Genomic DNA, 12,520 nt, shown 5'->3' with positions numbered 1-12,520 from the left:
AGCTGTCTGTGACTCTGTAAACAACAACATCAGCTGTCTGTGACCCTGTAAACAACAACATCAGCTGTCTGTGACTCTGTAAACAACAACATCAGTTGTCTGTGACTCTGTAAACAACAACAACATCAGCTGTCTGTGACCCTGTAAACAACAACATCAGCTGTCTGTGACTCTGTAAACAACAACATCAGCTGTTTGTGACTCTGTAAACAACAACATCAGCTGTCTGTGACCCTGTAAACAACAACATCAGCTGTCTGTGACTCTGTAAACAACAACATCAGTTGTCTGTGACTCTGTAAACAACAACAACATCAGCTGTTTGTGACTCTGTAAACAACAACATCAGCTGTCTGTGACCCTGTAAACAACAACATCAGCTGTCTGTGACCCTGTAAACAACAACATCAGCTGTCTGCGACTCTGTAAACAACAACAACATCAGCTGTCTGTGACCCTGTAAACAACAACATCAGCTGTCTGTGACCCTGTAAACAACAACATCAGCTGTCTGTGACTCTGTAAACAACAACATCAGCTGTCTGTGACCCTGTAAACAACAACATCAGCTGTCTGTGACTCTGTAAACAACAACATCAGCTGTCTGTGACCCTGTAAACAACAACATCAGCTGTCTGTGACTCTGTAAACAACAACATCAGCTGTCTGTGACCCTGGCTTTAAGATGGCGTGAGAGTGGCAGCCTGTTGCAGCAGCTCTTTGAATGTGTTTTTTTTATTGTTTTCTATCAAGTTTTTATAGTGTTTTATTGTATACTGTTCTGCGCATCTGGGCACTCCACAACGCCAAGATGTTTTTTTGGAAATTCGGACATTTTCTACTACTTTTCGCACTCGGGTTACTCCTGACGACTGGAAGCGACGCCTGTAACATCGCCGGCATTGTTTACTCACGCGACCAGCTGCTGGCCCTGAGGGCACCGGCCCCTTTGGCCGGAGAGAGACCCACAGTACCAGAGGAGCTGAGGCGGCGACGGCGAGGCTGCAGAGCGGGGGTTAAACGAAAGATGAAGAAGAGGAAGTTTAAACCCTGCATCCCTGCAGTCATCACTGGGAACGTACGGTCCTTGGCTAACAAAACGGACGAACTGGAAGCGCTCGCCAGGACGCAGAGGGAGTACAGAGAGTGCAGCATCATGTGTTTCACCGAGACCTGGCTGCACGACCAGATCCCGGACTCCAACGTGACCATCCCTGGCTTCCACACAGTCCGAGCGGACAGAGACACCACCTCGACCGGTAAGAAGAAAGGAGGGGGGCTTGCCGTGCTTGTGAACTCCAGGTGGTGTCACACTGGACACATCTCTGTCAAAGAGCGTGTCTGCAGCCCGGACATCGAGCTCATTGCCGTCGGACTTCGTCCTTATTATTTGCCGAGGGAGTTTACCAGTGTAGTAGCCATCGTCGTTTACATTCCTCCGTCCGGGAACGCAGACGCCGCATGTGACGTCATCCACGCTGTGACTGCCCGTCTCCAAACCAAGCACCCTGGTGCCTTCATCACAATCACCGGTGACTTCAATCATGTTTCTCTCTCAGCCACTCTTCCTACCTTCTACCAGTTTGTTCAATGCTCCACATGTGAAAATAAAACTTTGGACTTGCTGTATGCAAACGTGAAGGATGCATACAGCTCCACTGCCCTCCCCCCACTGGGCAGGTCAGACCATAATCTAGTCCTGCTCACACCATCATACAAGCCTGTTGTTCAGCGGCAACCAGTAACAGTGAGGACAGTGAGGAAATGGTCTCATGAGGCCACAGAGACACTGCGTGGTGCGCTGGAGTCCACTGACTGGAATGCCCTGTGTGAGCCTCACGGTGAGGATATTGATGGCTTGACTGACTGTGTCTCTGAATACATTGGGTTCTGTATGGACAACTCCATCCCCACTAAAGAGGTTCGCTGTTACCCAAACAACAAACCCTGGGTTACCAGCGAACTGAAGGCTCTCCTCAACAAAAAAAAGAGGGCATTTAGATCAGGGGACCGTACAGAACTCAAGCAGGTACAACGAGAGCTAAAGCACAGCATCAAGGTGAGCAAGGACGCCTACAGGAAGAAATTAGAGGACAAACTGGAGCAGAACAAGGCCAGGGATGTTTGGAGTGGGATGAGAGAGATCACCGGCTTCCAAAGGAAAGGTGGGGGTGCTGCTGAGGGGGACGAACAACGAGCAAACGAGTTAAACCAGTTCTTCAACAGGTTTGACTCCAGCCCCCCTGCTGCTCCTCTGCCACCACAGCCCCCCAGCAACACCTACAGCAGACACCTCTCTGCTCCACCCCCGTCATCACCAACCCCAGCCCCCAGCTTGTCACACACCACAGAACTTTTTCACACCCCGCTGCCGTCTCCCACCGCACCCTCCCCCCAGACTGGACTACACCTCACAGCCGACCAGGTGATGAGAGAGCTGGAGAGGCTCAACCAGAGGAAGGCTGCAGGACCTGATGGCATCAGCCCCCGGGTGCTGAAGGCGTGTGCCAGCCAGCTGTGTGGTGTACTCCAGCACCTCTTCAACCTGAGCCTGCACCTTCAGAGAGTCCCAGTGCTATGGAAAACATCCTGCCTGGTCCCAGTGCCCAAGAAGAGACATCCTGTAGCACTGAACGACTTCAGGCCAATAGCACTGACCTCTCATGTCATGAAGGTCATGGAGAGACTGGTTCTAGCACATCTCAGACCACTGGTGTGCTCATCACAAGACCCCTGCAGTTTGCATACCAGCCCCGAGTTGGTGTGGACGACGCAGTGCTGTATTTGCTGCAGAAGGCCTACTCCTCCCTGGACAGACCCAACACCTCAGTCCGCGTCCTGTTCTTCGACTTCTCCAGTGCCTTTAATACCATCCAGCCCAGACTGTTGAAGGCCAAACTGGAGGACATGCAGGTGGACGCTCCCCTGGTCACATGGATCGGTGACTACCTGACAGGCAGACTGCAGTTTGTGAAACTGCAGAGCTGCGTGTCTGAGCGACTGACCAGCAACGTCGGGGCCCCCCAGGGAACGTTGCTGTCCCCCTTCCTCTTCACCACCTACACTGCTGACTTCAAGTACTGCACAGAGTCGTGTCATCTCCAGAAGTTTTCAGACGACACGGCCATCGTGAGCAGTGTAGAGAATGGACGGGAGGGCAGTACAGGGACCTGGTGGACCGCTTTGTCAGGTGGTGTGGGGAGAATCACCTGCAGCTGAATGTGACTAAAGACTGAAGAGATGGTGGTGGACTTCAGGAGGAACAGGCCCCCACCCTCTCCTGTCTGCATCAGTGGGACTGATGTGGAAATTGTCACATCATACAAGTACCTGGGCGTCCTTCTGGACAACAAACTGGAGTGGTCCACCAACACTGAGGCAGCCTACAAGAAGGGCCTGAGTCGGCTTTACTTCCTGAGGAGACTCAGGTCCTTCAGTGTCTGCAACAGGATACTCCTGATGTTTTATCAGTCTGTTGTTGCGAGCACCATCTTCTTTGCTGTGGTGTGCTGGGGGGCAGGCATCAAGGCAAAGGATGCAAACAGACTGAACAAACTGATCAGGAAGGCAGAGTCTGTTGTTGGCTCTAAGCTTGTCTCCCTGGAGGAGGCTGAGGACAGAATGCTGGCAAAACTGCTGGCAATAACGGACAATGTCACCCATCCCCTCCATAAGACACTGGACAAGCTGAAGAGTAGCTTCAGCAACAGACTCCTCCAACCCCGCTGTCTGAGGGAGCGATACAGGAAATCATTCCTGCCTGCTGCCATCAGACTGTTCAACACATCCACCTCTGTCAGACCTGCGGTCACTGTCACTGAACTGGACTAAACTCTGTCACTCCACATCCAAACAGTACAGACTGCAGTATGTGTGTATGCATATCATGTATATATATGTACAAATATATAACATCGGATCGTCGCCTGCATTGTATTATAAATATTATATTATACATCACTATATATATATATAATTATTATTATTCTATCATTATTATTATATTATATTATACATAACATTGGTCATCAGACATAAAAATGTCAAGTGCTAATGTCATGATGCTGATACTATTATTAATATTAATATTTGGATATTATTACTACTATTATTACTATTATTACTACTATTATTAATACTATTACTACTATTATGTGTGCGATGCCTTCAAACTGATGTTATTACCATTATTAGTATTATATGTACACCTCTACATATTCCCCTTATTCTGCTGTCATCATTACCATGCTCATGTGTATCCTTACCATCATCAGATTGCACCTTACCACTGCATTTGCACTACCTCAGTACTCTTTTGCACTACCTCAGTACTCTATTTATTCTATTTTTATATATTTATGTTTATTTCTATCTTCTATTATTCTTCTTATTTTTTTATGTATGTCTCTGTATGTCTTACGTGCCAAGCTGCTGTGACAACTAAATTTCCCTCCGGGGATCAATAAAGTCGTCTAAGTCTAAACAACAACATCAGCTGTCTGTGACACTGTAAACAACAACATCAGCTGTCTGTGACTCTGTAAACAACAACATCAGCTGTCTGTGACTCTGTAAACAACAACATCAGCTGTCTGTGACCCTGTAAACAACAACATCAGCTGTCTGTGACCCTGTAAACAACAACATCAGCTGTCTGTGACTCTGTAAACAACAACATCAGCTGTCTGTGACCCTGTAAACAACAACATCAGCTGTCTGTGACTCTGTAAACATCATCTGTTGTCTCTGCTGTGTTTGTGCTTTGTGTCTCAGTGATGATGCTGCTGCTCTCTGACTCACCTCCAAACACCTGGATCACTTCTATCAGCTGCAGGAACAGCACACCTCTGTGCATGTGTGTCAGAGGTAGTAGTAGTAGTAGTAGTAGTAACAGTAGAAGAAGTATTTTTACCTCTGTACATGTGTGTCAGAGGTAGTAGTAGTAGTAGTAGTAGTAACAGTAGAAGAAGTATTTTTACCTCTGTACATGTCCACCAGAGAGTCCCTGAGCTCCTTGCTGGGCGTCCATGTTGAACTGGTGTCCTGTGGACTCAGTGAACTGGTTTCTCTGGAAACAGAAACACAGAGTGAAGAACAGCAGCTGATCCTGGACCAGTTTATCAAAGCTCTGCTTCAACACAGTTCTTCAGGAGGGTTAGCCCATCTCTAACACACACACACACACACACACACACACACACACACACACACACACACACACAAACAAAGACCAGTTAAACTGACCGACTCACCCGCTGGAGACCAGTACAGTCCAGTAGAACCGGTTAAACTGAGCTGATCTCGTCAGTGAAAACATCGGATCACATGACCTGCAGGTCACATGGTTCCTGCAGCTTACTGGCTGTTTGATCTGCACCAGAATGTGAATGTTACCCAGCATTCCTCTGTGCTCTGACACTTTACCCAGCATTCCTCTGTGCTCTGACACTTTACCCAGCATTCCTCTGTGCTCTGACACTTTACCCAGCATTCCTCTTTCCGCACATTGTTGTTGGGATATTTCAAATGTATATATCTAACTCTAATATCTCTGTTGTCTCTGACTTGTTCAGTTGTTGTAAATATCAAAGATATACAGCATTGATACAAACTGCAACTTTATCCACATGTGAAGGAAAGAGAGGAGGAGTAACAACTAATTTTTCTGATCATTTTAAATGCAAGCAGCTAATTCTAGGCCCTTTCTCATCCTTTGAGTATCAGGCTATTTTACCGGAAAGTCAGTCTTCTGTGCTTTTGATAACACTTTATCGACCCCCAAAGCAAATAGCCACATTTGTTCCTGAAATATTAGCACTTCTCTCCATTTGCATTTCTGATTATGAGTTTAATTACTGGCAATTTCATTTCAATTAGCATATGGATAATGCCTCTGACAACAGGGCTAGGGAGTTTAGTGAGCTTTTGCACTCCTTTGACTTCGCTCAGCAAGTTAATTGGGCCAACCCACAACTGTGGCCATACTCTAGATTTATTGATCTCTAGGGACCTTAACATAACTGCTAAGAAGATAACTGATACTGACTTTTCAGATCGATTCTGCTTGTTTTTCAACATGACTGTCTCTGGTTCAGATAAAACCACTACAGAGTAAATTATGGAAAAAAACGCTTTTTTAGTCCATTCACAGCTACTGAATTCCCTAATAATCTACACAGTTTACCTCTCTTGGCTCTTTTGTCTCTGACTTGTTGCTCAGATGCTGATGTAAATATTAAAGATATATTTACACCTAATATCTCTGTTGTCTCTGACTTGTTGCTGAGTTGTAAATATTAAAGCTATATTAAACTCTTTTATTGCTGATGTCTCTGACTTGTAGCTCAGTTTTTGTAAATATTAAAGATATATTTAAGTCTAACATCTATGTTATCTCTGGCTTGTTCAATTGTTGTAGATGTAAATATCGAAGATACTGTATGTGTAACTCTTTTATCTCTGTTGTCTCTGGCTTGTTGCTCAGTTGTTGTAGATGTAAATATTAAAGATATTTTAAACTCTTACTTGTCGTTCAGTTGCCGCTGCAGGTTGCTGATCTTGTTTTTGGCTCTCTGCAGAGCAAATTCAACATCTTTGGCTCTGTTGAAGCTGCCAGCCGCCATCAACACGCCTTCACAAAACACATCTGACCATCTCTATGACAACCAGCTCACCTTACACAACCTCACAGCACTTCCAGGTCATGCAGGTGGAGGAGGGCTGCGATTGGCTGACAGCCTTTGGCAGGTTAAATATTGATGCGCTGGCAGCTCAGGTGACTCAAGGGTTAGTTTCAGCAGCATAATGTATTTCTCTTTGGTGTGATTTTGAGTCTCTCATTATTTATCACCATTTTCATTTTTAGATAGTAAAAGTATGTTGTATATTTTATGTGTTTCCATCAGAGATTTTCAAGTTTTTACAAATAAATGAACTCTGTGTTTGTTTCAGCTTTCTGTTGCATGTTTGACAGAAAACTAAACTTTAGCTACGGTAAGATCAGTGAGTTGACTCATAATAATCTGCATATATTCATTGTATTCCAATTCATATTCGACCTCACAGCTGTAAGACGGATACATTTGACTTGTACTAATGTACATTAAATGTGATTCATTTACATTTTTACCAATACGTTTCCAGGACGTTTCCAGGACTTTGAGTCAGATTTTAAAGACCAAACATTTTCTGAAACAACCACTGATTCTCCTTATCGGTTCTTTTTCATCACTATTAAACAGTTTTTTAAATATATATCATCATTTTAAAAATAATGAAGTCAGAACAGGATTAGAACTGAATATACAAACCCCAATACCAATGAAGTTGGGACGTTGTGTAATGTAAATGAAAACAGAATATAATTTTTGCAAATATTCACTCATTTTGAATTTGATGCCTGCAACACGTTCCAAAGAAGCCGGGACAGGGGCATGTTTACCTCTGTGGCATTGTCTTGCTGAAATAAGCAGGGACGTCCCTGAAAAAGATGTTGCTTGGATGGCAGCACATGTTGCTCCAAAACCTGTATGTATCTTTCAGCATTAATGGTGCCTTCACAGATGTTAAAGATACCCATGATGCCATGGGCACGAACACACCCCCACACCATCACAGATGCTGGCTTTTGAACTTTGCGCTGATAACAGTCTGGATGGTCCTTTTCCTCTTTGTCCCGGAGGACATGACGTCCATGATTTCCTAAGATAATCTGAAATGTGGACTCGTCAGACCACAGCACACTTTAGAGTTTGAACCTGCACGTGTCGATGTTGAGACGATCTGTGTTAACGGACGATGGTTTTCCGAAGTGTTACTGAGGCCATGTGGTGATACCCTTCACAGAATGATTCGGTTTTTAATGCAGTGCCGCCTGAGGGGTCGAAGGTCACCAATGTTGGTTTTCGGCCTTGCCGCTTACGTGCAGAGATTTCTCCGGACTCTGAATCTTTCGATGATATTATGGGCTGTAGATGATGAAATCCCTAAATTCCTTGCAATTGTATGTTGAGAAACGTTGTTCTTAAACTGTTGGACTATTTGCTCACGCAGATGTTCACAAAGTGGTGAACCTCATCCCAACCTTGTTTGTGAATGACTGAGCCTTTCGGGGATGCTCCTTTACACCCAATCAAGACAGTCACCTGTTTCCAATGAACCAGTTCACCTGCGGAATGATCCAAACAGGTGTTTTCATTCCTCAACTTTCCCAGTCTTTGCAGGCATCAAATTCAAAATGAGTGAATATTCGCAAAATATTTCAAGTTTGAACATTAAATATCTTGCCTTTGTAGTGTATTCAGTTGAATATAGGTTGAAAAGCATTAGCAAATCATTGTATCCTGTTTTTATTTAAGTTTTACATAAAGTTGCAACTTCATTGGAATTGGGGTTTGAAGATTAGGGACTGTTGGGTATTTATGAGATGGGAGGGGGTGGTGCAATAGGGGCACGGACTGATGGTTTTATATCGGCTTCAGGAGAGGACCAGACAACTGAAAACGGCTAGATTTTATATTTACATTACTGCTGATTTTCAAAGAAAACTTGATTCAGCTGAGATCCGGCTGCGATATTGTTGCCACATATGACAGCCAGAAACTGTAAAAGCAGAAATTACCGTTGGATTTTAAAATTTTGGACGGTCCTTGAACACATTGTGTGTTATTTTTCAGATTTGTGAAACAAAATTCAGAACTAAACCTCATTTGAATTATTATCACCACGTTTTGACATTTTTGCAGCTTGTTTGTTGTGATCAACATCTCAGTGACATCACTAATGATCCTTTACTCTGATTGGCTGACACCTGACTGATCAATGTTAAATAATAAACATGAAAAGGCACATCTATTGATCTGTTCTTTTTATTAATTATTGTTCATTTTCAGTCAAACAGAAAACAAACTGTCCTCATGTTCTCTGCGTCTCGGCATCCCGCAGCAGTTTGTCCAACAGGACGATGTCCACTCTGTGTTTCATCATGAACTGTCCATTCAGGTGGAAGACAGGTATGTCCCATCTGTACCTGTCAAACCACACGCTGTTCTCTGGAAGACTGATGTCCACCTGCTCAAGGACAAACTGTAGAGACAGAGACAGCAAGGCGGAGACAGAGACAGAGGCAGAGACAGAGACAGAGAGGTCAGACAGACAAAAGGACGTCTGCTGGATTAAAACTGAAATAAACATTTCCAAACAATGCAGATCAGAGAAGAAGATGACTTCCTGTCTCTTTCACAAGAAAATGTATTCTCTTTGGGTTTAGTGGAGCAGAGGAGACATGAAATAATTTCAAAATAAGAGCTTGTTTTGATCTCCAGCAGGTGGCGCTCAGCGAGTGTGAATGTGTAAAAATGTGAGTCTGACCCGGTGTCTGAACGGTTCCAGCTCCTCTTTAGCTTCATCACACAGAGGACATGGATCCTGCCGAAAACACCAGCATAACGTCAATACAACGTCAATATAACATCATTGTGAAATCAATACAACGTCAATATAACATCATTGTGAAATCAATACGTCAATATAACATCATTATGATGTCAATACAACATCATTACAACGTCAATATAACATCATCATGATGTCAATATAAAATCACTGTAACATCATTATATTATTTTAACGTTATTTTAATGTCATTATAACGTCATTTTAATGTCAATAAAACCTCACTAACATCGTTATTTTAACGTTACTTTAACATCATAACGTCAATATAACATCATTGTTATTTTAACGCTATTTTAACATCATTATTACGTCAATATAACATCATTATGATGTTTTCACATTATTTTAACATCATTAAAACTCAATATAACATCAATATCATGTCATTATAATAAGTTTCAAAAGTAATATAACACTATGAAAACATCATTTTAACATCACTATAACATCTTTATAACATTATTTTAACATCTGTAAATAGGGTCAAAGCGGAGATACAAGTTTTCGTTTCCACAGTAAACAGGGTCAGAGTGGAGATACGAGGTTTCGTTACCACAGTAAACGGTGTCAGAGCGGAGATACGATGTTTTGTTACCTTAGTAAACAGGGTCAAAGCGGACATACGAGGTTTCGTTACCTTAGTAAACAGGGTCAAAGCGGACATACGAGGTTTCGTTACCTTAGTAAACAGGGTCAAAGCGGACATACGAGGTTTCGTTACCTTAGTAAACAGGGTCAGAGTGGGTAAAGAAGAAAGGGGTCTGGAGATACAAGTTTTTGTTGTTAAAGAAGAAAGCAGTCTGAAGATACGAGGTTGCAGAGCGGCAGAGCATCTCAGGAGAAACATTTGATCTGAGAACACAAACAAACAAACAAATCAAACTGTTACTGACCTCAAACATCCACTGAGCATCCAGCCGACCAATCACAGAGCAGGAGTGATGATGATGATGATGATGATGATGAAATTACTCTCCGTCCAATGAGGACGTGAATGAGGACGCATGTATGATAAGGACACTGGAGCTCAGCTGGTCCTCAGCCGAAACACAGCCGCAGCCGAAATACAGCCGCAGCCGAAACACAGCCGCAGCCGAAATACAGCCGCAGCCGAAATACAGCCGCAGCCGAAATACAGCCGCAGCTCAGCCGAAATACAGCCGCAGCCGAAATACAGCCGCAGCCGAAATACAGCCGCAGCCGAAACACAGCCGCAGCTCAGCCGAAATACAGCCGCAGCTCAGCCGAAATACAGCTGCAGCTCAGCCGAAATACAGCCGCAGCTCAGGCGGATTTATTTTCTCTTAAAGTGTCAAATAAATAAATGTAAAGAAACCTGAAAACAACACTTGATATGTATTACTGCATTTCAAACTTTACGATTTATTTATAGAGGCTGTGATGTCACTGTGATGTAATTGTGATGTCACTGCTACAAACTGACAAACTTTGGTTTAAACGTTTAATTTTTTCTTAGTTAATTTAAAAACTAAATATTTAGTTCTGAAACATTTCAGCAGGGTTCACTAAATACACACACACACACACACACACACACACACACACACACACACACACACACACACACACACAGTAGCACGGTGTTAGCATCACGTGTCCTCAGAGGACTCTGACAGTCTACTGTTGGTTAAATGTTAGCTGTTAGCCGTTAGCTGTTAGCCGTTAGCTGTTAGCCGTTAGCTGTTAGCTGCCCGGCAGAGTGTCTCTCCCGTTCTTCCGGCTGACCCGTCGGTATACTCACCGGGCTCGGCTGCGGTGTGTCGTCTGTCTGCTGGAGGAGAGTCGGTGTGTCGGAGGAGACTCGGCCGCTCCGGTTTCGGTGAAAGGTTGATAAAGTTTGGAGACAGAAACACCGACACCACACGCAGGACAGACGCTTCTACTTCTGCGCGCTTTGTTGGAGCAGAGTCAGCTCTTCAGCGCCTCCTGCTGCCCGGAGGCTCACAGGTCAAACGACCCGTTTAAAGGAGGAGAAGAAACTCAGCTCAGAGTCTCACAGGAACCAGTTACTGTAACTAAAATACATGTAACTTTAATAACTTACTGTAACTAAAATACATGTAACTTCAATAAGTAACTACCCAAAATACAAAATAAATGTAACTGTACTCAGTTACTGCAGTCACTGCATGTGAAACGTGTTACGAGAAACATGTTGGATACATATACATGTGAAACATGATCAATATATACATGTGAAACATGTTACATACATATATATACATTTGAACACGTTACATACATATATGCTGTGAACATGTTACATATACTTACATATATGTAAGTATGTAATGGGTCTGCATGTGAGGAACACCAGTGTCCAGTGTTCAGTTTTCCAGTCAGCTTCATTAGATTGTGTAGATCCTGCTGTGTCAGGAGAGTGCCGTCTCTGTGAGAGTGTCAAAAACATCAACCAGCTGATCAGCACGAGATTTTAGTACGTGTCCAGGAATATTATCTGGACCGGCAGCCCTGTTTATATTCACTCTCAGTAGGAGTTTTCTCACATCTGCTGTGGTCACTGAGTGCGGCCGTTCCTCTGGAGGCGATGTAGACTCCACAGTTGAGTCTTTGTTGAGGCGGTCAAGGCGAGCAGAAAAAGTGTTCAGCAGACGATGATGTTTGAGTCCCCGTCACCTGACTGAAGGACAGCTTTAGTTCGTATGTGTGAGGCATGTACATAATCTATTAAAGTAATCTAATAAAAATAATCTATTAAAGGGGCGGCCTCTAGCTCGGTGAGTAGAGCTTCCGCCCCATGTAGGCCGAGTCCTTAGCAGCAGGTTTGATTCTGGCTCGCGGCCCTTCGCTGTGTCGTCCCCATGCTCTCACCCCGTATCCTGTAACTCTGTAACTGCGCTACTATAAAGGCATGAAAAGCCAAAAAAATAATGTTTCAAAAAAATAAAATACAAATAATCTTTTAAAGCAATCTAATAAAATAAACTATTCGAGTAATCTAATAAAAATAATTTAAAGAAATCTATTTAAATAATCTCTTTATGAAAAACAGCTGAAGAATCACAGATCAATAAATCCAAAA

At 43.5% G+C, this 12,520-nt stretch overlaps 1 protein-coding gene across 3 annotated transcripts in view; it reads right to left on the bottom strand.

The window, feature by feature from the left end:
* Positions 1-11,429, bottom strand: part of mipol1 (mirror-image polydactyly 1) — a 56,578-nt gene extending 45,149 nt beyond the window's left edge. For 2 of the 3 annotated variants that reach the window (XM_088087119.1, XM_088087120.1), the window contains exons 1-2: positions 11,219-11,429; positions 4,980-5,068 (exon numbers count right to left, since the gene is read on the bottom strand). In XM_088087119.1, the coding sequence (XP_087943245.1) occupies positions 4,980-4,989 (10 nt within the window). In that variant the 5' untranslated portion in view covers positions 4,990-5,068; positions 11,219-11,429. Of the gene's footprint in view, positions 1-4,979; positions 5,069-8,851; positions 9,085-9,369; positions 9,427-10,177; positions 10,309-11,218 lie in introns of those variants that run through there. The other variant, XM_088087121.1, reaches the window with a different exon arrangement.
* Between the last annotated feature and the right edge of the window lie 1,091 nt (positions 11,430-12,520).

This window comes from Plectropomus leopardus, chromosome 14 (assembly GCF_026936395.1).
Source record: "Plectropomus leopardus strain MGB_pleo_1.0 chromosome 14, ASM2693639v1, whole genome shotgun sequence".
Classification (NCBI taxonomy): Eukaryota; Metazoa; Chordata; class Actinopteri; order Perciformes; family Serranidae; genus Plectropomus; species Plectropomus leopardus.
The sequence above is the reverse complement of the archived record's forward strand: the minus strand, read 5'-3'. Positions and strand labels throughout refer to the sequence as shown.